At 43.4% G+C, this 21,010-nt stretch overlaps 5 protein-coding genes across 5 annotated transcripts; 1 reads left to right on the top strand and 4 right to left on the bottom strand.

The window, feature by feature from the left end:
- Nucleotides 1-1,674: 1,674 nt before the first annotated feature.
- On the bottom strand, nt 1,675-3,852 carry BDB00DRAFT_815739 (uncharacterized protein). Its single transcript, XM_053122934.1, has 5 exons — nt 3,609-3,852; nt 3,228-3,530; nt 2,571-3,075; nt 2,335-2,461; nt 1,675-2,257 (listed from the first exon to the last, which is right to left on the bottom strand). Exons 1-5 carry the CDS (start codon nt 3,766-3,768, stop codon nt 1,904-1,906), a joined length of 1,449 nt encoding a protein of 482 aa, XP_052981335.1. The 5' UTR covers nt 3,769-3,852; the 3' UTR covers nt 1,675-1,903.
- Nucleotides 3,853-5,022: 1,170 nt separating this feature from the next.
- BDB00DRAFT_815737 (ammonium transporter AmtB-like domain-containing protein) lies at nt 5,023-7,291 on the bottom strand. Its single transcript, XM_053122933.1, has 3 exons — nt 6,944-7,291; nt 6,297-6,782; nt 5,023-6,187 (listed from the first exon to the last, which is right to left on the bottom strand). Exons 1-3 carry the CDS (start codon nt 7,130-7,132, stop codon nt 5,471-5,473), a joined length of 1,392 nt encoding a protein of 463 aa, XP_052981334.1. The 5' UTR covers nt 7,133-7,291; the 3' UTR covers nt 5,023-5,470.
- A 911-nt stretch (nt 7,292-8,202) lies between these two features.
- On the bottom strand, nt 8,203-10,500 carry BDB00DRAFT_815731 (WD40-repeat-containing domain protein). Its single transcript, XM_053122932.1, has 7 exons — nt 10,008-10,500; nt 9,783-9,902; nt 9,546-9,685; nt 9,443-9,486; nt 8,967-9,204; nt 8,681-8,900; nt 8,203-8,579 (listed from the first exon to the last, which is right to left on the bottom strand). Exons 1-7 carry the CDS (start codon nt 10,103-10,105, stop codon nt 8,414-8,416), a joined length of 1,026 nt encoding a protein of 341 aa, XP_052981333.1. The 5' UTR covers nt 10,106-10,500; the 3' UTR covers nt 8,203-8,413.
- A 3,613-nt stretch (nt 10,501-14,113) lies between these two features.
- Nucleotides 14,114-17,100, top strand: BDB00DRAFT_927758 (uncharacterized protein). The gene has a single exon (XM_053128896.1). It carries the CDS (start codon nt 14,261-14,263, stop codon nt 16,991-16,993), a length of 2,733 nt encoding a protein of 910 aa, XP_052981332.1. The 5' UTR covers nt 14,114-14,260; the 3' UTR covers nt 16,994-17,100.
- Nucleotides 17,101-20,514, bottom strand: BDB00DRAFT_815722 (rab-GTPase-TBC domain-containing protein). The gene is made up of 4 exons (XM_053122931.1): nt 19,012-20,514; nt 18,569-18,936; nt 18,079-18,471; nt 17,101-17,950 (listed from the first exon to the last, which is right to left on the bottom strand). Exons 1-4 carry the CDS (start codon nt 20,387-20,389, stop codon nt 17,441-17,443), a joined length of 2,649 nt encoding a protein of 882 aa, XP_052981331.1. The 5' UTR covers nt 20,390-20,514; the 3' UTR covers nt 17,101-17,440.
- Nucleotides 20,515-21,010: the final 496 nt, after the last annotated feature.

The raw sequence follows: 21,010 nt of genomic DNA, 5'->3' as shown, positions 1-21,010 counted from the left end.
CTCGGCATGAAATGAGAGCAGCCCCTATTGATCGCCAGCCCCGGATTTTTTTTAGCTTCCGTTGTCGTACATGTGGTACTTACACACAACACGCATCTGTGTCATCCCCTATATCGTTTGACAAGATATTGTGGAGAGGAATAAGGCGATCAATGATGACAACAACCTCTATATAGCAATGGGTTATTTAACATGTAACTTAAACAACAACCTCCAACATAGCAACCACTAACATAGCAATAAGTAAACTAGCAACCAAGTGTATCCGGGGTGAATGAACTACACATTAATTATGATGGAAGAGGCTAATCTGAAACAAGTGTCTGTATGTGGAATGTATGTAGTGAGTGAGTGTGTGTTTCGGGAAATCGAATGACATGAGATTGAACGCCTTATTTGCTTGCTTCTTTCCATGTATATCTAAATCTGGGGAATCGCTTCTTTCTTTTCAACAAAACAACAACAACAATTATTTAAATCCCTGATTTGATACTAACCTAACCTTTAAAGTTACACTTGCTGGAAGGTAAACAAAAAATGACAAAGTAAAAAAGCTATTTAAGCTTGGTAGAAAGAAGTTAACTCGTCGATTCCCCACACTTTTTTTATATTCTCTTGTCTCTTGTTTCTTTAGTCTTTGCCTCCACTATCTGCATTTCCTCCCAATATCCAATTTCTGTAATATATATCATCATCATTATCATCATGGTCATTGCATCCTCTACAAGCATCGAATCGACACTCGTCAACGACGTGAAACCTATAAATCTCAGCGGTGGACAGTGGTAAGAACATACCGGGGCATAGTTAACCCCCATCGACTTATAGGTTTTCCAGAGCACTCAAACGCGGATAAACTAACCTTATATCTTTCTTTTATTGCTAATGTTAGCACTCATTGTGGTCAGGTAAGAAAAGAGAAACATCGTTTTGGACGCGTCTGTCTGTCAATGACGAGGCGCGTAGTTATATTATTTATTTAGTTTCAAAGAGGGCTAATTAGAACCTGTTCTTCGTATCATCTAGTATGGTCACTCCAAAAAGTACTGTGGACTGTTGCGACCAAAATAATCTCAACTTTTCACGCCGTCATCGTCGTCGTCGTCGCTTGTTCCGCCCTGTGCCAAAGCCCTGATTTCAAAAGTTTTAAAAGTTACGCCATCATATACCCTTCACTATTCGTTTTCCATCTATCCTTATGCTCAACACTGGAGAGAGCGAAAATTGATCATTCAAGCCCAAACGACGACGAACGATGCCTTCTTTCAAATGGCTCCTTAATAGCATCGTCCACTTTGCCATCTACTTGTGTAGCTCTTCTTTTCATTCATCCAGCCAAACCACCAAAAAATTTGTACTTTTACACATCCTTTTCCTCTTCCGCAATCCGCCTTTTGGCTTTTTCTTATCGTATGTGTGTTTTCTCTTCTCTTTTTTATATACACTTCTTTTGGCCACTTTTGTTTTTCTCTCTTGTACATATTCTAATGACATTTTCATCAACAACTCTCTGACGATGTTGACCAGCAAATACCATCTTCTCTCTATTTCCATTCTTCTTCAACCATTATCGACAAACAATACCTTTACATACCTCTGTATTTTGTGTTCTCACTTACATATTCTTTTCTTGCAACGACGGCATGTTATATCACTCTTCTCTTCCTAATAAGTGCACTGTATGAAGGAACCCCTCTCCCTTACTTACTACCTACTACTTAAAAGCCCCACTCTTATACATATGAAACCAAAACCCCTCTTTACCTTTTCATGTTTTTCCCAAAAAAAATAAAAATAAAAAGCTTTTCTGATTATATGGTGTATATAATCATAAAGACGGAAGGACCTTTATAGATGATAGCTGTAGTATATGTGTGTTAAATGATGTGGTGTAGATGTTTTTTTACACTAGTTCCATGTAGCGCTTCAGCTCATAATCAGTCACTGCATTCTGCCACAAACTCCATTCATGCTTCCTCGTTTTGACGAAATGATCGACAAACGAATCACCGAGCACCTGACGTGCAACCGATGATTCCGCATCCATAGCAGCTACCGCTTCCTGTAATGTCCTTGCAAGCTGTTGTCCTTGTTGTTTGTCTTTTCCACCTTCTCCTCCTGAACTTTGTTCTGCACCACGTCCATCGTCTTCGAGCGCCGAAACAGGTAACGTTTGACATGTTTTTATGCCCCAGATTCCACATTTCAGGATCGCGCCAATGGCCAAATGCGGATTGATGTCTGCTCCTGACACACGCTACAGCAATGTCGGCATGATTTGCCGCCTGTTAGAACCCCGTTTGTGTTCACTTTCCTTTTTCCACTACACTTTACCATTTCTAATCGTGTGCCATTAGGGGATGTAGTGGGTGGGACAATCACTCTGACAGCACCCAAGCGGTTCTCGACTCCCCAAGAGACAGTGATAGGAGTCCAAAAATTGCCACAAAGCCGTTTGTAGCTATGGTAATGGATTTGTTGCGTAATCAGCGTTAATCGACCCGCTAGTAGAAATAGCCCATTCACATTTCATCACCACCATTATCCCTTAACCTGTTCATAGCAATAACCTGTTGATAGTTGGTGCCAAAACGGCCAATATACTTGGTAAACCATGTAACACACCCGCCAAAAAGTGGACCAACGTTTTACTGATATGCGGATGGATTGTAGATACTTGACTGGACTCAAACGGATAAAACATATTTTTGCCTTGCTTGTCGATCAAGCTGAAATGCATATGACCTGAGCAGCCGGGTAAGTCCTGATACGGCTTTGACATGAAGCAAGCCAAAAACCCATGCTTCAGTGCAATTTGTTTCATGGACGTTTTGAATAAGCTGGCACGGTCACCGGCTTCTTTGGCATCCGTATACTTGATTGCCGCTTCAAAGACTCCCGGGCCGGTTTCTGTGTGCCAGCTTTCCACGTCCACTCGGAACTCCTCAAGCCAGTCGAATGCGCGATAATAGAATTCTTGGTTTTGTGTAGGACGTAATAACGAGTATCCGCACATACCAACCGTCAAGGGATTGGGGTTAGCGAATCCTTTGGCTTCCAAAGACTCTGCGTTTTCTGTAATGGATGCATGATGATATTCGCGGAGTGTTATCTCTTTGGCTCTTGTTTCCTTCCTCGCCCCCAACTTAATACGAGCGACAGCACCCCCTCTCCCAAAACAGCCACATCACTTTCTGTCACCCAACCCTACTAAAAAAGTCATTTACCTTTAAAACAAAAGAATTCAAATTCAACACCACAATAGGCAGTACACTGGAGGTCTTGCTCACAAGCGTCTACAGCTGATTGCAAGAACACGCGGGGACAGCAGTAAAGGGGTTCATTTGTGCTTGGATGGATCAGGTGAACAAAGAAGAACGGGGTGTTGTTCTCCCACGGGATCCGACGATAGGACGCTAAATCAACTTTGGCAACCAAGTCAAAAAAGTGGCAATCTTTCCCACCGAATTCGACAGGCGTTGTATACATGATATCTTGAATGTCCCAACCAAAGATAACTGAGCATAAACCTAGAATTGTGCGTTTCGTTTATATAATTTCAGCACATTTACATCTTATTGATATACGCCGTACATTTAGATAGTTACCAAATCCAGATTCAATTACTTGTAAGAACTTTTCCTTGTGCATAAGCTTCCCACGAAGGACTCCGTCAATGTCAACTGTGGCAATCTTGACCCTTTTGTCGTCCTTTAATACTTGATGGATGTTGTCAAGAGTGACAGTATTGCTTGCATCGGCAGTCATATTTTTCCTCTCAAATAAGGCTATGGTAAACCACTGAGAAAATTGAAGAGGAAGGATGGATGGTCCACAGAAAAAGGAAGAAAGGAGGGAGAAGTGGAGTGAGAGGAGATTGAGAGAAAGGACATTCATATGTTCTCATTCAAACGTGACCTGTGTTTCTAGTAGTCTGTGCGATGTTAATGGTGTTTCATGCCGTCTGCAGCTCTGTTTGTGACATATGTTTATGTGCATATGCACTAGCTTTACGCACAAGTGTGCAACAACGAATCCAGAATTCTGGAATACCATCCATCGTCAAGAACCCTATGGATTCATAGAGGATAAGAAGGACTACCATAAAAGCAACACTCATTAACGGACAGTAATGATGACGATTCTCTTTCTTTTATCGTTCAGTTAGAGACAACAGTGCAGAGCTAGGACCCCTTCAAATGCATTAAATGCTGCACATTGTATGCTCGGTGATCGATGGTCCACATGATTGGGATTTATACCATGATGTGAGTGATGTATAAGTTGGTATTGCAATGCAGCACTGAAGGTCATGATGTAGTACAAATCATCAAAATTGGCTGGAGACAATTTGCCTTTTAGTGAGCGTTCTTACTACTCTTCAGCATTCTTAAACCGTATGTACCAGCGAGCACTCGTGCTGGGATACGGGAAGAAATCTCGTTTAATCCATCATAAATTTGCGAACATGCAGTATTTGTTAAATGTGGCTCCGTTTAATCAACAACTTAATACGCCAAGATGCTTTTTTGTTTTTGTACTACATCAGCAACTAATACTGTGATAATAAGTATATGGTACTTTCAATGTGTCGATCGATGCTGCATGATAAACAGAAAGAAGGGGGCTCTTGTAACAAATTTACTTAAATGATTCTTTTTCCGTGGCAGCTGTACACACCTCGGAGGTGGGCCGCAAGTTGTGTGCGTAACAAATCAACACATAACATAAAATGAGACTTAGTAACATTATGGCTGGGCTTATCAAGGCCTATCAACTCGTTTTTCCCCTCGGCTTATAAATTTGCGTGTGTAGGACTCTCGTTATGTACATGCGTATCTGTTAAATTATAGTATACATATGCTCTTTTCCTGGTGCCACATACTTACAGTTCATCTCGAGCTTAGAAGAGACTTAAAAAATCTGTTCTTGATATAAAGAAAAAAGAGCAAAATTCAAAATATTCTGGAAGTGCAAGAATGTCGACCGATAGGCACAACTTTAAAATCTGAATCGAAAGGCGGGTTTAGAATATTTTTAAGCAACCAAACACTTTATGCTACAATGTCGAAAGGTTGTCGCACTCGGACTACACAGTTGTATACTACTACAGTATGTACAGCTATGAGCATATCTTTACAAAGTATTATTTGCTAGTACATATAAGCAGGCTAGTACCGATAGTAGTAATAGTAATAGTTGACAATTGAGTAGGGAAAAGGTTAATGCATATTAGCTGGGAAGAGGAGAAGCAGGACCCTGGGTATAGTAGAGACTCATATATCAATGAAAACGAAGGGGAAGAGGAAGAAAAAAAAATATTGTTGTATATCATAGTGTATAGATGCACTGAAGATAAAACACACTACGCTACATCGAACGAAATATTGTTTGTGCGGTAAAGGGTTTAGAATACATAGTTTTCACTATGTTAGAGGTAGAGGCAGATATTGTCAGAAGGCTACGTTATTCAAGACACCATCGAAGTTCGACCGATGTCATTGTGCTGAGGCACTTCCTTGACCTCTTCACGGACAACCTTTTGCTCGCCGGTTTCTGGATCGACAGTAACGATCTTGTTGATGTGATACGCGTAAGCCTGCTCACCAAATTCTGCAACGTCCAAGCCTTGTAACTCTACTTCTTGCGAGACTCTAAGAGATAAGCCAGGGATTTTGTCCATGATGAACAAGATCAAATAGGTGATGAAGAAAGACCAAGCAGCACCAGCAGTTGCATCAGCAAACTGATAGCCGACTTGAACCCAGTTTTGGTCCATCCAACCGCCAGGGATTTCTGTGCCGTCCAAAGCGGCAATGTAGCTTTCAGCAAAGACGCCAGTGAATATGCAGCCAACGTAACCACCAACACCGTGTACGGCAAACACATCCAGTGCATCATCATAACGCAGCCAGTCTTTCATGTGCGAAGCAAGATTACAAAAGACGCCTCCAAAGAAACCAATAGCGACAGCAGGGCCAGGGCCAACAAATCCTGCCGCAGGTGTGATTGCTACCAAACCAGAGATAGCACCAGAACAGAATCCAAGAGCTGAGAATTTGCGATCAATACGATAATCCAATGCCATCCAAGTGATGGCGCCGATCGATGCTGCCAAGTTGGTAACAATGCATGCCATACCGGCACGCAAGCTGCCGCCTAGCGCTGACCCTCCATTAAACCCAAACTGTCATGGATTCCCAAAAAGGGTATGGAAAAGAAGATGAGAATGGTAGTAAGGGTATGCAGATGGGAAAATATGAGAAAGAGCAATGCGCGAGACTATATATATTTACCCATCCAAACCACAAAAGGGCTGTGCCAAGAACGACGTTTGACATGTTGTGGGGCTTAAAATCGCTCTCCTGCGAAATGCTGCCTTTGCCTGCACGTTTGCCTAGGATCAATGCATAGGCCAAACTTGAAAAGCCGGAGGCAATGTGCACAGGTGTGCCGCCCGCAAAATCAAGGCCGCCCAGTTGGAAGCTCCAGCCGTTCGGGTTCCACGTCCAGCAGGCGAGAACGTCGTATACGATGGTTGACCAGACAAAAATAAAAATAATCATAGGCATGAGTCGTGCGCGTTCGGCTGCAGAACCGATGGCCAGGGCTGGTGTGAGACATGCAAACATGCCTTGGTATACGCAAAATACAATGGCGGGAATGTTGGCGCTGCCAGGTGAGGGCTCTCCCAATACGTCGCGGAAAAAGGCATGTTTGACATTGCCAATGAAAGCCGAGCCAGTATCGCTGAAGGCTAAGCTGTAGCCCCATATGAACCACTATCGTTTTATTTAACATATGCAGTTTAATATTATTTCGAGTTGAACAGAAAGAATAATTCCTCGTGTGTTTTTTGAGTTTGACACCGTTCTAAGCAGCTGCTAGTGCTGGTGTTGATCAAAGTAGGAATGTACTGATGTTTAATATATGAGTAACAAACCTGGACTGAGACAACTACCAAGCAGAGGAAAGCACTCATGATCATTGACAGTGCGTTTTTACTTCTGGCCAATCCACTATAGAAGTAGCCAATTCCTGGTATCATGAGCCAGACAAGTGCCGTGGAGGCAAGCACCCAGCCAATGTTGCCCGCATTAAACTCTGGACCATATGGTAATTCTGCGTCCATGGTATCGAATAGTAGAAAACCTTTAAAGAAATATATGGCAAAAAGAAAAGAGAGGCAAAGGAAAAAGGAAAGGAGGTAACAGTGGGCTATTAATGGGAAGGAGAAGAGAGATGATATTGATGATGATGATGTTGTTGTTGTTGCCTAAGCTATATAATATTTGCAACCATATTAAAAGATAACTGATAAGCAAACTTGTTTGTTGAAAGGGTATTGTCTAGTTTCCCTTGTACTCCCACTTTGTACCTATAATACCCTTTATAGATAAGAAAATCGCCAAAGGGAAACAACGCAGATGAGTTCTTATCTATGTGCAACAAGGACCGGGGCCACCACCACACATCAAACTCTATACAATCTTATTGTTTTCTATGCGGCTTTCTTGGTATTACTAGCACTTTGCTGAGAGCAATGGTTGTAATTCTAACTCTACGCGCGATCGATGATATAAACAACAAAACAACCAAGTCGCTAATTCACTGCTACATATGCATTGAATCCCCAAAAAACATGTGAAGTGCCGCGCATCACATAGCGCATGGTAGTACACACACTCTCCCTCTTTTCATCGTTATCTTTCGCCCTCTCTCTTGACTTGCATGAGGCCCTTCTTTTCTGACGACTTTGGTCTTTTCGCCCTTACACGGAAAAGAAAACCTATGCCTTCGCTTCCATCAACTGACTAATACGTATTTCTAAAAAAGAAGAACATCCCTGTCCAAACAAGGAGCTCAGTAACACTTCTACTGAGTGATATACAACCGTCCGCCGCTGTTGGAAAAGATAGTAGATAACGCATGATGTGCTGTCGACTGCATCTACTCTCCTTCAAAAAAAAAGACATGATGTATTAAAGAGCCATATGATGCACTGCATGGTAGTAGGAGGATCGATCGCTGCGGATCCATGTTTTGGTTCTCTTTTTCAAAAAAAAAACATGTATTGACATTCTTTCTTTACAAACAAACGATAAGAATCGATCGTCGCCATGCTTTTGCATTATCAAATCACAGATATCATAAGTATGGAGTGCAAAACACACCATTATGCGATTCTACTTTCGACGATGCCTTTTTGGTAAAGTATGTTTTACTGACATTTATATACATGCAACGTATACTGTAGGTGTCATTTTTATTATACATATAGTACACCAAGTATCTGTTTTAAATGACCTTTGTTGATTGTTATGTATGGTACAATAAATGTTGAAAATGCGAGTAAGGAATATTAGTGTGACGGGAGGAGATGGGATACGAGAGGGATTGTGTGCGTGCATGTCTAATAGATGCTCCATAGACTAATCCTAGCTTCTTTGGACCCACCAATCAACCAATGATCAGATGAATCTTGTAGTGTCGATGCGAATGCGACGGTATAGACACTATCACGATGGTATGACAGGATAGCTAGAGGTTGAAGTGATTTGCACGAGAACACACGGATTCTAAAGGTCGATGATCATCATCATCCATGATCAATAGAAGATAAGTTTCTTTTTTCTTTTAACGGTTTTATACTAACAGCCACATTAACCGTTATCTTTACCTGCCATCGTGACCAGCCGTGGCAAAAATCTTGCCATCTCTTCGAATATCCACAGCAGCCAATCCGGATTTTTTGATACTCGACTTTTTGATGACTGGATTATCGTCTGATCGTTGTGATGACGACAACGGCGACGACAGTGCATATTTGACGATTTGATTATCGGCAGAAGTAGAAACAGCAAATGCATAGGCAGTACGATCCACAGCGACGTCAAGTACTAGACGAAAAGAAGCCCTCTTTTTTAGTTTTCGATCGACCATCGGACTGAATCGAAATAATTTACCTGGGGCTGTGTGCTCTTTTGCTTTCCATACAAGGTTTGGCTTTTCATTTAGATCAGAAACGTTCCATAGTGCCACTGAACCGTCCTCATAACCGACCAAGACGAACAGCGTGGATCCTTCTCCTGGCCAGAAAAGTTGGACAGCCATACATAGACGATCGTCCTTTTCGTTGCTGTCCTTTGCTACCCCAATCTTTTGCACGATCCATTTTTGTTGTTGTATACTGTAGATGTCTACCTGAAAAAAAAGCGCTGTATATCAGTCAAATGCCCTGTCAACAGAATGCCTCCCCTTAGAAATTGAGTTATCATCCGTTATCTTTGTGCAGCTAGAAACGAACTTTAAATAAATAAACGGCCCCTTTCTATTTTTTTTCTGTCTTGGGATTTCCTTTCCCTCCTCATCGAGCTATACCCCCTCTTGTTGTCTTTCCCTTTCTTCTATCCTCTTATTATCAAAATCAACCGATACAAACCAGCGATGTGTGACCTCGGAGTGGAAGGCATAAGAGCGTATCATCTTTCGAATCTCCCTTTTAGTCAACCAAGTAAAAATTAACTTTTCTAATTATTCTATACCTGACGTTTGACAAATGGATGACCGGCAAAAAGAGAGTGAATAATATGGAATCGAGTGGATCAGCGTTGCTTCACACTTTAGCTTGTCACTGTTATCAAGCAAAAGTTGCCATATATGCACCACGTTGTCTCTCCCCTGACTGATAGTGGTGGGAGGAGAGGGAGAGAATAGTAGTAAAATTAGCACCAGTAGCAATTTGATTTTACGTATCTATTCCAGCACGTCGTTATTCTTGCCTAATAAGCTTGTTGGAATCGTAGACGTGCACTTGTAAACAACCGTGTTCATGGGCTTTCCACTCAAGTATAGATCGTCGCGTCTTCATTCTCCAAATGCAAACCACGCCGTTCGCATCACTATTTTAAAGAATCAATAATAAACGATATTTGCGTGTACGGGTCAGCCAAGTAGCATTATCTGTTGCAAAGTAATCACTAAATATTACTAAATAAAAAAATTACCAAGACGCAATGTACTGGTCATTGTCAAAAAACTTGACGGCATTTATTGACGAATTATGCCCTCGAAAAATATAAGCGGGTGTTGGAGGTGAAGCCATAGTCGCTGCTCTCACTCTTTGGCCGATTTCCTTCTTTACCAGATTAAATTTCTTCTAGAAACTGGCTCAGCATACCGCTCATACGAGCGCCGGCGACTTCGAGCAACAATACTTCTATGCACTGCTACTGCTAACGTTGCTGCTACTTGACAACATAATTAAGCGCACTTTCGCTTATTTTTAGCAAGTCATATATATGTAAAAACCGTCCATTTCATAGTGCACACGGTGCTTCCATGAGATCGGATTTGACGTACTCAGCACGTAGAACTCCTGTAGCGAAAGCGGTCCAGGCTCTGTATAGTTTTGACGAGCAAGCTCAGAGGGTTGTCATCGTAGCATGTATCCAGTCGAGCCTTTTTGTTGTGTGAGGAATAGATAAAGTCAAATCGTCGGAATTCTGGACCGAGCCTCTTGGAGCTGTTGAATCTCGTAGAAACTGATAATATATGAGAAGCTTCTTTTATACATATCAAGTGAGATAGCCTTTTATATGCCGTCACACGCAAACCAAGAGGTAACAATATTATATGATTGAGTACTATCCTTTCTTTACTCGATAAAGATTGTATTAACTATATACAATCTAAGTTTTAAAATCGCTTATTTAAGCTTAATATTTATTCCATGATCGCGAAGGAGTTTCTTTGTTGTTTTGCTAATGATGGCACCCGTGCTTTTTAGTAGCATCACTTGCTTGAGACTCTTGCTTTTTGAAAAGTTGACCGCATTTTCATCCTTTATGCCAATATTATAGCGGGCCACATTGGTCAAGTAGAAAAGCCGAGACAGAGACATTGTAAAATCAATTATTCCCGTTGCTGATACGTTATAGCTGCGATCTCTCCATGCAGGGGTAGCCTCTCTCTCTGTCTCTCGCTCTCTCGCTCTGCTTGCTCTGTCTCTCTCTCTGTCTCTCTCTCTCTCTTTCTCTCGGGCACTGACCTGCACAGGGTAGCGTCATGTAAGTTGTGCTGTTATGCTTTAGAGCAATGTGAAAAGTTGTCATTCGTGTGAGAATTTATCAGTTCTGATAAATTCCTTCGTTATTATAATCGGTTGCATAGCCCACTATTAAGGAGCAGGGCTCTGGTTGAGTCCTGCGTTGCCCGGCGGCGCCTTAGGTAAGTGCACCTGGCACGACGACAATTACTTATCAACGACTAAACCCTTTATGTATTACCGTATAGTGAGGATGACGTACCCTGTCAGCAGTGTGCGTAGAAAGCCGTAAGTACTCTTGGGTATTTTAATGGGTTGTTACTTTTCTATTTAAAATTACTGTTATTAAGCCCAGACATGTCTTACAGGCCAAATCAGGCTCAACCATATAAAAAGGAACCATCAAGGTCGTGTGAGTGATATTTCCTCTTCTGTCCGTGTGTTCAACCGATCAACCACTTTTTTTCGGCTCTTGTTTTAGATGCTGAAGATGGTATTGTTGGTGCTGTAGAGAGCTTGGCCCACCGATGATAACAGCAGCAGGAGGAGCAATATCATTTCAAACCTACCTTTAATGAAAGTGGCACATTATAAATTCGGCATTGTTACCAAAAATTGCGTCTATCCGTCCATGACGGAGTCAATAAGATTTAGATACTCTCGTCCGCTTCCGAGCGAGCCTCTTGATACGATTTTCTCCTAATATGACATGATCATAAACGACAATAATACCTGCTCATTTCCGACTTTTTTTTTCCAAGAACCTTCTTGATCTAGCAGCATCCTTAAGAATAAACGTGGAATCGTTGCACAAGGTTGGCTAGGCAAAATAGCCATTCTCATGATAAAATTGAGCGTCATGTTAAGTTAAAAAGAGACAATAGTATGTACACGTTGTACTGTACCAATCCTTCAATTGCAGAATAGAGTAGAACGTGTGGGTAAATGTCAAGATACATGTAACGAAGGTATAGTGAGAGCAAGACACTATTGTCGCTGTTGCTCTGTGGCATAAGTGTTCTCAATATATAAAGATCACTAATATCACTATATTTTCTATCCCTTGATGTTGCTTGCCGAACTGAGCGCGGACTTTTTGTAAACAGTGCGTCGTGAGCAATCGAACTCTTACTGCTTATCAACATTCGGAAAATTTCTCATCATTGCAAAAGTTTGCGTCAGCTTGCTAATATATAGTATATTGCTGGGCAAAATGGAAAAATGCGATACGCTTTTTGTACCCAAGTGTGTGGTAAGAAAAAAAACCTAAAGGGATTGATAAAAATAATCAGACCCTGATAAATGGCAAGTGAAGGTAACGAGTTAGTTAGACTTACTAATCACAACAAACAGCAATGGTCAACCTTTCAACCGGCTCATTTGAATTTCCGGTTTGAATGAACCACTCGTCTTTAAAATCTAAAAGGCAATTCTTTCCTGTCGTTCGTTTACTATCGACTATGTGGCTCATCCTGATGTGACAAAATGACCCATCCTTTCTGTTTATTCTTTTTTTAAAATCACCGGAAACCTAGCAAGTGTGCTGATCAAAGGCCCAACAAGTATGTATAAGAGGATGGGCCTTTTCACCTTCCCTTCAAATCATGGGGCTTTGTAAGGAAGAGGAAAAAAAGTTTTGGAGAGACATGTCATTTTCTTTTCCTTGTTGAGTGACTAGTTTGTTTAGACATAGCAGACCGTGGAAAAAAACACTGGTACTGTACAATGATGCTTATTACGCATGTGGACACACACTTTGAATGTCCCCTAGATATGCTAAGACGCTGCAGGTAGGCGTGGTAAAAGTATATGCGTGCAGTAATGGTACTTCCAGTACGCAGTATAGCAGGTTCCCACCATCATCTGTATCGAAACCCAATAGATTTGTACGTTATGTCAGCATCACAGCCACAGATATAGCACAATATTCCGCTAACTTACTTTGTTGTGATATCAATACAGGGTTGCAGGGACCTCTTGCTTGTTTTTTTGAGGGGTTCTTTTAGATTACTTCGGTCAGTCGACAAGGGTCTTTGACGACGTATGTTTTACCGCAAGGGAAAAAGATTTGTTTTTTTGTTCGGTCAGCGAAGTGTTCAGAAGCTGGACGAAGATCTCTTATTAGTCAACAGAACTACGTGTTCTCCCGCCTTTTTACAATTTCAGCTGGGAAAACCATACAAGACAAAATAAACCGATTTTTACAAAACCTCGCCTCATATAAAAGTAACCAAAAGCAGAGAAACACACGAGGGGTACCCGCATCTTATCATACATACAAGAAGCATGGCTCATGGCACAGCGCTGCAGACTATAAAGTAAACAAGGCTTCTTGTGTAGATGGGGGAAAAGAGAGATTGGTTGTACTGGGTATAATGAATGCCAACTTGACCCTGAAGAACAGGGGGGCCCAGCTCGGGCTTGAACAAAAAAAGTAACGGCAGCTCTGTTGATAAGCGAAAAGGATCTGAGAGAAAGGAAGAAGGAAACCTCACCACTAGTTATCATAGATAATACGCAGCGCACAAACACATGTAGAAACAACTTAGTATGCACGCCCACATACGGCAACACATGAGCTCCGATTGCCAAAATCAAATGTTCTTCAGTGTTACAAAGGGCACGCGCACACACAGGCTTATCGTTCAAGTTTAGGATAACCTTTGTGACACCGTACGAGGAGAAAAATGAATAGAAGAATGATCTGCCGTTCTTTGCTTGCAGTTTCCGCTAAGCGCTTCCATTCTATATATAAGTCTCTTCATGTTTTCTGTTTGATCATCGTTCGAAAATCAATTGTGCAGGCGCAAAGTTTTTCCCTTCTCGCACTCTCCACTTCCCGAAAGTAACTGTTGTCTGTGCTGGAATAATTATACTTTTTGTTATCACTCCGCGATGCCATTGGTGTGTGTCTTTGTACCTCAGTCGCCGTGTAACCTTCGCTCATATACACTTTTTGTTGTTATATGAGAGCTTTGCAAAGGGAAATGGGCAAGGCACAGAGAGATAGCATTTGGGCAAACACCGTGATACGATGTATAAATAAAACAAACTTTCCCACAATCTCTTTTCTCTTTTTCCCTTACTGCTTTTCTGAAAACACTCGCTTTGGATCTTCTCTCGACTCTCACACGCAAATAACAACAGCAGCATCAACAGCAGACCCTGTTTTCTTCCGTTTTCTCCTTTTCTTTCTCTCTTTTCATTTTAGCCATGCCATTTGCTACGGTTGAACGAACGCATAAGCGATTCCGATCAAACGACCCATCTGACCATGCGTATCCGCTCTGCTTCACTCCACCCTTCCCAGAAGACGAATTTGGATTCGATTTCCAGCAGCAGCCGCACCTAGAGCATGGGCAGCAGCATCATTATCCCTACCAACGCCAGAACCCGCATCATAATCATCAACAGCAACAGCAACAGTCGACGTTTTCGTGGAACAATTATTATCAGCAGCAGCCCTGGGGAATCAGCCATAATAACGCAAAATCGGAGGCATTCTCGCCAATGTATCCTAGCAACAACACCTTCTTGCAGTCTCCTCGTCGTTACCCTGGCAGCAAAAAGCACACTGGGCTTGCCATCGACACAAACAACTACACTCTGGACACCATTCCTTCCTTGATTACCAGCAGTCCGCCAACACCGCTAGAGACATCAGGGAGTAGTGTCGACAGCGAGCCCTCTGGGCTCGTCTCGCCACCAACAACTATACCCTGGACTGCGGCTCAAACAGCATCAGCACCAGTAATCACAGACGATGAAATGACGACGGCCGATGAAGAAGAGTCAACGACCGCACCCCTGATGACAGCAGCCACAACACCGAAAGGAGCAGTTGCCTTGCACGATATATTTTCAAAGTTCAACATCTCTTACACCGACCTTGGCATCAATATGGAGGCCCGCATCTCGAGCGTTTCCGACTTCCGCGTGTTGATAGACGCCTTCAGCAAAATGTGCTGCACACCACAGGGCAGCGACAAAGACCAGGCGGACGAAAGAAAAGGCAGCGCTACGGGAATCGTCTTATATCGCAACCCCAACTCACGGATCAAGCCCGTCAATTTCTTTGCCTCAGCCTGTGGGCTCGGGCAAATCTTACACCCGCACTCGAAACATGGTCCGATGACAACGTTGCAACAGATTGTGGATGCGTGCATCAAGACCTTTTTCACCTGCTGGGTCCGCTATTTCCCTATCCTGTCCAGGGAAGAGTTTATGGCCTGGTACAACAACCATCCGTCTCCGACAGACACGCTCATTGTCAATGCCCTGTGCTCCCACTGCTTCCGTCACATGGTCTTCCACCACGGCGGCCCACAGTTCGATCATTTTCGACAAGATCCATATCAACTTCAGGAACAGGAGGAGTTCTTTTTCAACAGGGCCAGAGACTGTCTGGGCCAATCATTCGACTGTCCCGACCGCTATGCCGTGCTCAGCATGATTTACATGAGCATTCGAGCCGAAACCAGCAGGCGACATCATTACATGGGCATGGCCGTGTCCATGCTGCATGAGCTCGAGATTTACCCTCGCATGGCGTATAATGCAGACGACGAGAATTTCGAAAAAGAAATCGACACCCGACTGTGGTGGTTTGCTTGGTCGATTGATCTGTACCTGTATTCTGCAGGAGCGCCGAAAAACACGCCTCAGATACGAGGACATGGCGGTGTGGACATCCCAAGGGTGTTTGAGCAAGACATTGATGACGGCGAGATCAGTGTACTGTGCTATCACCATTGCATCCAGTTTTGGCGGGTCCAAGCCGACATTATCCACATGCTGTGGGATCGCGAAGCGGAAATGACGGTCGAACAGCTCAACGCATATGATCAAAAGATCGTCAGCATGTACGAAGCGTTGCCATCGTACCTAAAGTTTGACAGTGGATTCGAGTACGGTTCCGAAGAGCTGTTTCTCGCGTGCATTCGGGTCAACATTGAATGTAACTCAAGTCGCATTATTTTGCACAAGCCGTTTATTCCAGATGTCAACGATCGCTATCCCGGCCGCTTTTCACTCGAGTCGTTGAACATTTGCTTGTCAAGGGCACTGATCCTGCTGCGAGCGCTCAACACTTGCGTAAAGGTCCCGTTCTGTCACTGCGCGTTTGATCGTGATGAGATGTGGCGTGTAGCCGAAGTGATTTCAAATGCTATGGATATATACCGCGCATGTGCATCCCCGCTGATTTTGAACGGTATCGACAAGGAAGAGTACGACAACAGCCTGCAAAAGTGTTTGGGTATCATTACTCAGACACACGAGCACCAAGCACGGAACAAGGATTGGGTCCAGGTCGCGGATTGGATTGAGGTCGAAATTCGACGGCATCAACTTTACGCACTTCCAGCGAACAAAAACGACAGTACTGCACAACAACAGCAACTCTACCAAAGACAAAACAACAAACCGGACTATTTCTTGGCAAATTTAAAACCATCGATCGCGTTAAACAAAGACCAATCATCATCACCTTCATCTTCAGCCATATCGCCATCATCATCAATATCATCATCGTCATTAGCACCATCCCCTCCAGCACCGCAGCCAACAACTCCCGTACCCGTACCACATAGCAGCAGAAGGAGCGATCAGGACTCGTCTCACCATGAAATCACCCCATCCGGCTCTATGCTTTCCGTACTATCATTTGCTCCCTCATCATCACCATCATCGTCCACTACATCATCATCCAGCAGCAGCATCACTTCATCTTTCATGCCATCCGCATCTCCAACAAGCACAACAGCAGCAGCCGATGCGCAACTACAGCAACAATCATTCGTCCAGTGCAATATGTACGCTCCTCCTCCATCTACCACGTCTTTAAATTCATCATCCACACAATCTAAAAATCAAACCCGTTTCCGTTACTTTAATCCACGCAAAATGAACAAATTTTTATTTATCGACGAGAACCCTATAGCATGAACACACACAAATAACCACCTCCCCATATATACATATATACACATATATCACAAACAAAATAGTATTGATTTTTTTATATATCATACATGTAAGAGCTTAATAGTAATAAATTTGTATGTTTTAATGCATGACAAGTAGTCGTACAAAATTTATGGTGTGGGATTACTATTATTGTAGCACAAGTTTGTTTTGGAAAGCAACAAGCGGGTAGATAGAAAGAACAAGAAGCAGGGTGGTAGTGTCGGGAATATATATATAAGCAATGTCAGATAGCGAACAGATAAGAAGATAGACATGGGCGGATGTTATGTAGGTAGTAGCAAAGAATAGAAATAACGTAGATAAGGAGGAACGCAACGGATGGTTTGGGGAGGAATAACTGGTGGCAATAGTGTGTATGTACAATAATATAAAGAGAGAGAGAGAGATATGGAAAATCACGCTTTTCTAAAAAATACCAGCCTTGTGTAGCTTTTGCTTCATTCCCTCATACGCACTCTCACTCTCTGCGTATTTCATCTTGAGACTGATAAGAACTGCTTCCACATCTTCCAGCTGATTCTCCAAGTGTCCGTTCTTTTGCGTCAGCTGCTTATTCTGGCGCTGGAGATCGTCGACGACCGGCATAGATGCCTTCAACTGATCAATTTCTGTCTTGGCTTGCGATAACTGCCACCTAAGCTGTTGGTTTTCGTCATCCATTCGTGCCACATTCATTTTAGCGTCGATCACCTGCCGTGTTACTTCTTGGTGTTCGTTTTCGAGATTACGGTAAGATTTCTCGAGTCGTCGTACGTGGCTCGAAAGCTCTGTGTTGATGCGTCGCAAATTTTCTTCTTGTGATTGTGCTTTCGCTTCGCGTGCTGCTTCAGTAGCATGTTGCTTGGCGAGACGGGTCAAGAGGCGCGTGGGAACATCCATGCTATAAGCGTCATGAACAAAACCGCTTTCATCGTCCTATGTGCATATTTTCAAGGTGCGTATGGTATGATTAGACTTTTTCTCCTTTCGACTTTACTCAAGAACACACGCTTCCCCTGTTTCCCCATAACAACAAAGGGTGGGAGAGGATCACCCCCTTTTACCTTGTATGTATCAAAGATAGCGTTATTTAGAAACTCCACGAGCGCTTCAAATTCCAGGTTTAGCAAGGTATGTTGATTGCGGAACATTAAAGCCAAGGCGAAACGTAACACGACATGAGATCCTTCGAGTAGTACCATATCGAAGACCCGGTATGCTAGGTGAAGAGGACATCGGCTGGCGAACAGTGTCAGGAACCATTGCGAGGCATACATGCTCGGCTGAACACCTTGGGTTTCTAAATGCTTGTGTATTTGCGGCAACTTTTGTTGCAAGATATGCTCGAATTGATAAAGTCGTTCATGAAGCAGCTCCATTTGTGGCATGAATTGGGCGCGCAAGCCATATTGGCTCATGAGCTTAATTAGTACGCAAAATGCCATATCGTCCGGCATCTAATCCAAAGGAGGAATAACACATTGTGAATGTCAGTCAGTCAATCCGTTCACAGCAATAAGAGTCGATAAAGTGGTAAAATCGAATATAACATACATGGAGTAAAAGGCACCCGACGATAAAGGGTAAACCCTGGCAATAACCAACTTGTTGATCAAAGATGCTGTACGCTTTTGTCACGTTAAAAAGCGACTCTTGACCCTCACCATCACGCTCCTTGAAAAAGTCGTGTGTAGGGAACGTCCTTGCCAGGTCGCGTTGGATTGATTTTTCATGCGGACTGATGCGTTTCAAGAGTTCGCGGTATTCGGATTCGAGTTCACCATTGTTGCGGGATTTGGACATGATTTGCCATACGTAGCCGCGTAGCGAAGGAGGAATACCAGCAATCATGTGATGCTTGACAGAATCGGGCTGGCTTCGGATCATCTCGTCAGTGTCATTAATAAACACCTCCCAAAAATCTAATCAACAATGCCAACATTTGCCACTTAGTAAATGTTTTTTTAAAACCTTGGGACGTGAAATTGCAAAATTACCATAGTCATGATCAGGGTCAGTCGTCTTGAGACTTCCAATATGCTGTTGCGCTTCATCTTTTAGTGCTGTATGCTTGGGCGAATGTCGGATAAGGCCAGAGGGTGATGGATGATGGTGATGGTCTTCAGAAGAACGGCCAAACTTGGACATGAGCATGTCATAATAGCTAGATGCACTCGCATACGACAATCGATTGTTGCTCGTTTGGAAAGATGTTGATGGCGACGAAGGTTGCGATTGGAACCGATAAAATTCAGACATGCGTTTGCTTTGACGTTCGCGAAATGCGGCTGAGGGTCGCTCGACAGCACGGGTCCCGGTACGGGTCGACGAGGGCGAGCCGGCGCGTTTGAACGGGTTGAATGAGCTAAAGGATTTCGCTCCTAAACTATCTGAACGACTGCGGCCATTGTATTCAGAGCTAGTAGATCGGACCGACTCGTGATCGCTTGTTGATCCAGACGCAGTTGATTTTGTGGTTGCCATTGAAACACTGTTGCTATCGCATGGTGGGAGTGGCGGAAGTTCCTTCTTTTGTTGTTCAGGGATTGGATCCTCTTCTTGTACTCCAGTAGCATGGATTTTGGCTTCTGTGATTGGTTGCATTGACCCTTGCTGCTGTTGCCGCTGTTCGACAAGAGTGTGATATTCTGAGGTACTGGTTTGCTTTTCATTATGCACCACATTATTCATTGTTGGCTGGTCAACGGTGTGTTGCTTTTCTGTTCCGAGCGAGACGAGTTCGTCTGCATGTTGCTGCTCAAGGATCGATTGTTTCTGCTCGGCAACTGCATGATAATTATCTGGTGTGGCTAGGTGTTGCTCCTGCTGCTCCAAAGTCATCGATTGCTCCTTATCTGAGATCTGCTGCTGCTGCTGCTGCGTCATATCATGCTGTACGGCAGTAGGCTGCTTATCCATAACCGTTTCGTGCTCCGTATGATATTGATTTTCTGCAATGGGCTCAGAAACAGGTGAAAAGTGTTGCTGCTGGGCAAAAGGTGCGTGTGATTGCTCGGCATTGAGTAGTTGTTGCTGTTGCTTATGCGTTTCCTCGACAAACTGCTGCTCCACTTCTTCGCTCAGCATTTCATATACTGCCGATGGTGCTGTCGCAGTCGGCAGGGACGGTATAGGCGGTGGCTGAGGTCGCGATACTGTGGTGGCTCGTCGTCTTCTTCCTGACGTGGCTGTTTTTGTGATGCCTTCACTTCCAGAAAATGAAAGGTTGAGAGGAGGAAGTGGTGGAGGAGGGTCATTTGCTCTCGACACGGTAGCAGCCCGTCCACGAGTACGACGAGCAGGCGTAGCGATCGCAGGCTGTTGTTCTAAATCATCCAGTAGTGGCGGATGCTTTGCCGTTGTCGGTGTTGTCATGGCTGTATCCACCGAGTAATCTGTATCACTTGACGCTGCAGAGGACGAGTGCTTGTTTTTACTTTTCGTCTGTTTTGGGAATGAACTGCTGTCCGAATCGTCGTCATGTCGGCCATGTTCGTCGTCATCGTCGTCGTCGTCTTCGTCCGAACTACTTCCTTCATCCTCGTCATCCGTCTTAACCTGGATCCGGAATCCAAAATGGTCGCGGTACTCGTTGTTGTTGGGATTCATTAAAGCTTCATCAACAACGTCTAAATCAAAATCACACAACGAAAACTGTCCATCCTCGGAATCTTGGTCAGAATCGTCACTATCGGAATGGGTATTGGCTTTTGGTGGTGGTGGTGGTAGCGGCCCTGAGGAATGTAAGGTAGCTGTAGTAGCGAGAGGCTCAGGAGGCATTGTAAAGCTATAGCGAAAAAATAAGTCAGGAACGGAAAAGGGAAGTGAGTTTGAGAATAATGAAACACAAAAGAAGTGATGTTGTACCACTCGATCTGAGAGGAGGTTGTCCTTTGTCGCTCCAAAAATAATGAAAAGAGGCTAGTTCTCGTGACCTCCACTAAAGCAAATAGTACATTTTTAGTGCATTTATTGCTGCAAAAACAAGGGTCTCGG

The sequence above is a fragment of the Zychaea mexicana genome, assembly GCF_025766255.1.
Source record: "Zychaea mexicana strain RSA 1403 chromosome Unknown BDB00scaffold_23, whole genome shotgun sequence".
Taxonomy (NCBI): domain Eukaryota; kingdom Fungi; phylum Mucoromycota; class Mucoromycetes; order Mucorales; family Lichtheimiaceae; genus Zychaea; species Zychaea mexicana.
The sequence above is the reverse complement of the archived record's forward strand: the minus strand, read 5'-3'. Positions and strand labels throughout refer to the sequence as shown.

What these genes read in the sequence shown, in the direction of transcription:
- BDB00DRAFT_927758 (XM_053128896.1), top strand. Translation starts at nt 14,261, where the DNA reads ATGCCATTTGCTACGGTTGAACGAACGCATAAGCGATTCCGATCAAAC.
- BDB00DRAFT_815739 (XM_053122934.1), bottom strand. Translation starts at nt 3,768, where the DNA reads ATGACTGCCGATGCAAGCAATACTGTCACTCTTGACAACATCCATCAA. An exon ending in TGAATTCTTTTGTTTTAAAG is followed by an intron (nt 3,076 to 3,227) that starts GTAAATGACTTT and finishes CATCCATTACAG; the next exon opens with AAAACGCAGAGTCTTTGGAA. An exon ending in ATGGCACACGATTAGAAATG is followed by an intron (nt 2,258 to 2,334) that starts GTAAAGTGTAGT and finishes ACATTGCTGTAG; the next exon opens with CGTGTGTCAGGAGCAGACAT.
- BDB00DRAFT_815737 (XM_053122933.1), bottom strand. Translation starts at nt 7,132, where the DNA reads ATGGACGCAGAATTACCATATGGTCCAGAGTTTAATGCGGGCAACATT. An exon ending in TGGTAGTTGTCTCAGTCCAG is followed by an intron (nt 6,783 to 6,943) that starts GTTTGTTACTCA and finishes ATAAAACGATAG; the next exon opens with TGGTTCATATGGGGCTACAG. An exon ending in CCCTTTTGTGGTTTGGATGG is followed by an intron (nt 6,188 to 6,296) that starts GTAAATATATAT and finishes AATCCATGACAG; the next exon opens with TTTGGGTTTAATGGAGGGTC.
- BDB00DRAFT_815722 (XM_053122931.1), bottom strand. Translation starts at nt 20,389, where the DNA reads ATGACAACACCGACAACGGCAAAGCATCCGCCACTACTGGATGATTTA. An exon ending in TGACCCTGATCATGACTATG is followed by an intron (nt 18,937 to 19,011) that starts GTAATTTTGCAA and finishes ATTGTTGATTAG; the next exon opens with ATTTTTGGGAGGTGTTTATT. An exon ending in TCGGGTGCCTTTTACTCCAT is followed by an intron (nt 18,472 to 18,568) that starts GTATGTTATATT and finishes CCTTTGGATTAG; the next exon opens with ATGCCGGACGATATGGCATT.
- BDB00DRAFT_815731 (XM_053122932.1), bottom strand. Translation starts at nt 10,105, where the DNA reads ATGGCTTCACCTCCAACACCCGCTTATATTTTTCGAGGGCATAATTCG. An exon ending in ATCCATTTGTCAAACGTCAG is followed by an intron (nt 9,487 to 9,545) that starts GTATAGAATAAT and finishes GAGATTCGAAAG; the next exon opens with ATGATACGCTCTTATGCCTT. An exon ending in AAAAGAGCACACAGCCCCAG is followed by an intron (nt 8,901 to 8,966) that starts GTAAATTATTTC and finishes CTTTTCGTCTAG; the next exon opens with TACTTGACGTCGCTGTGGAT.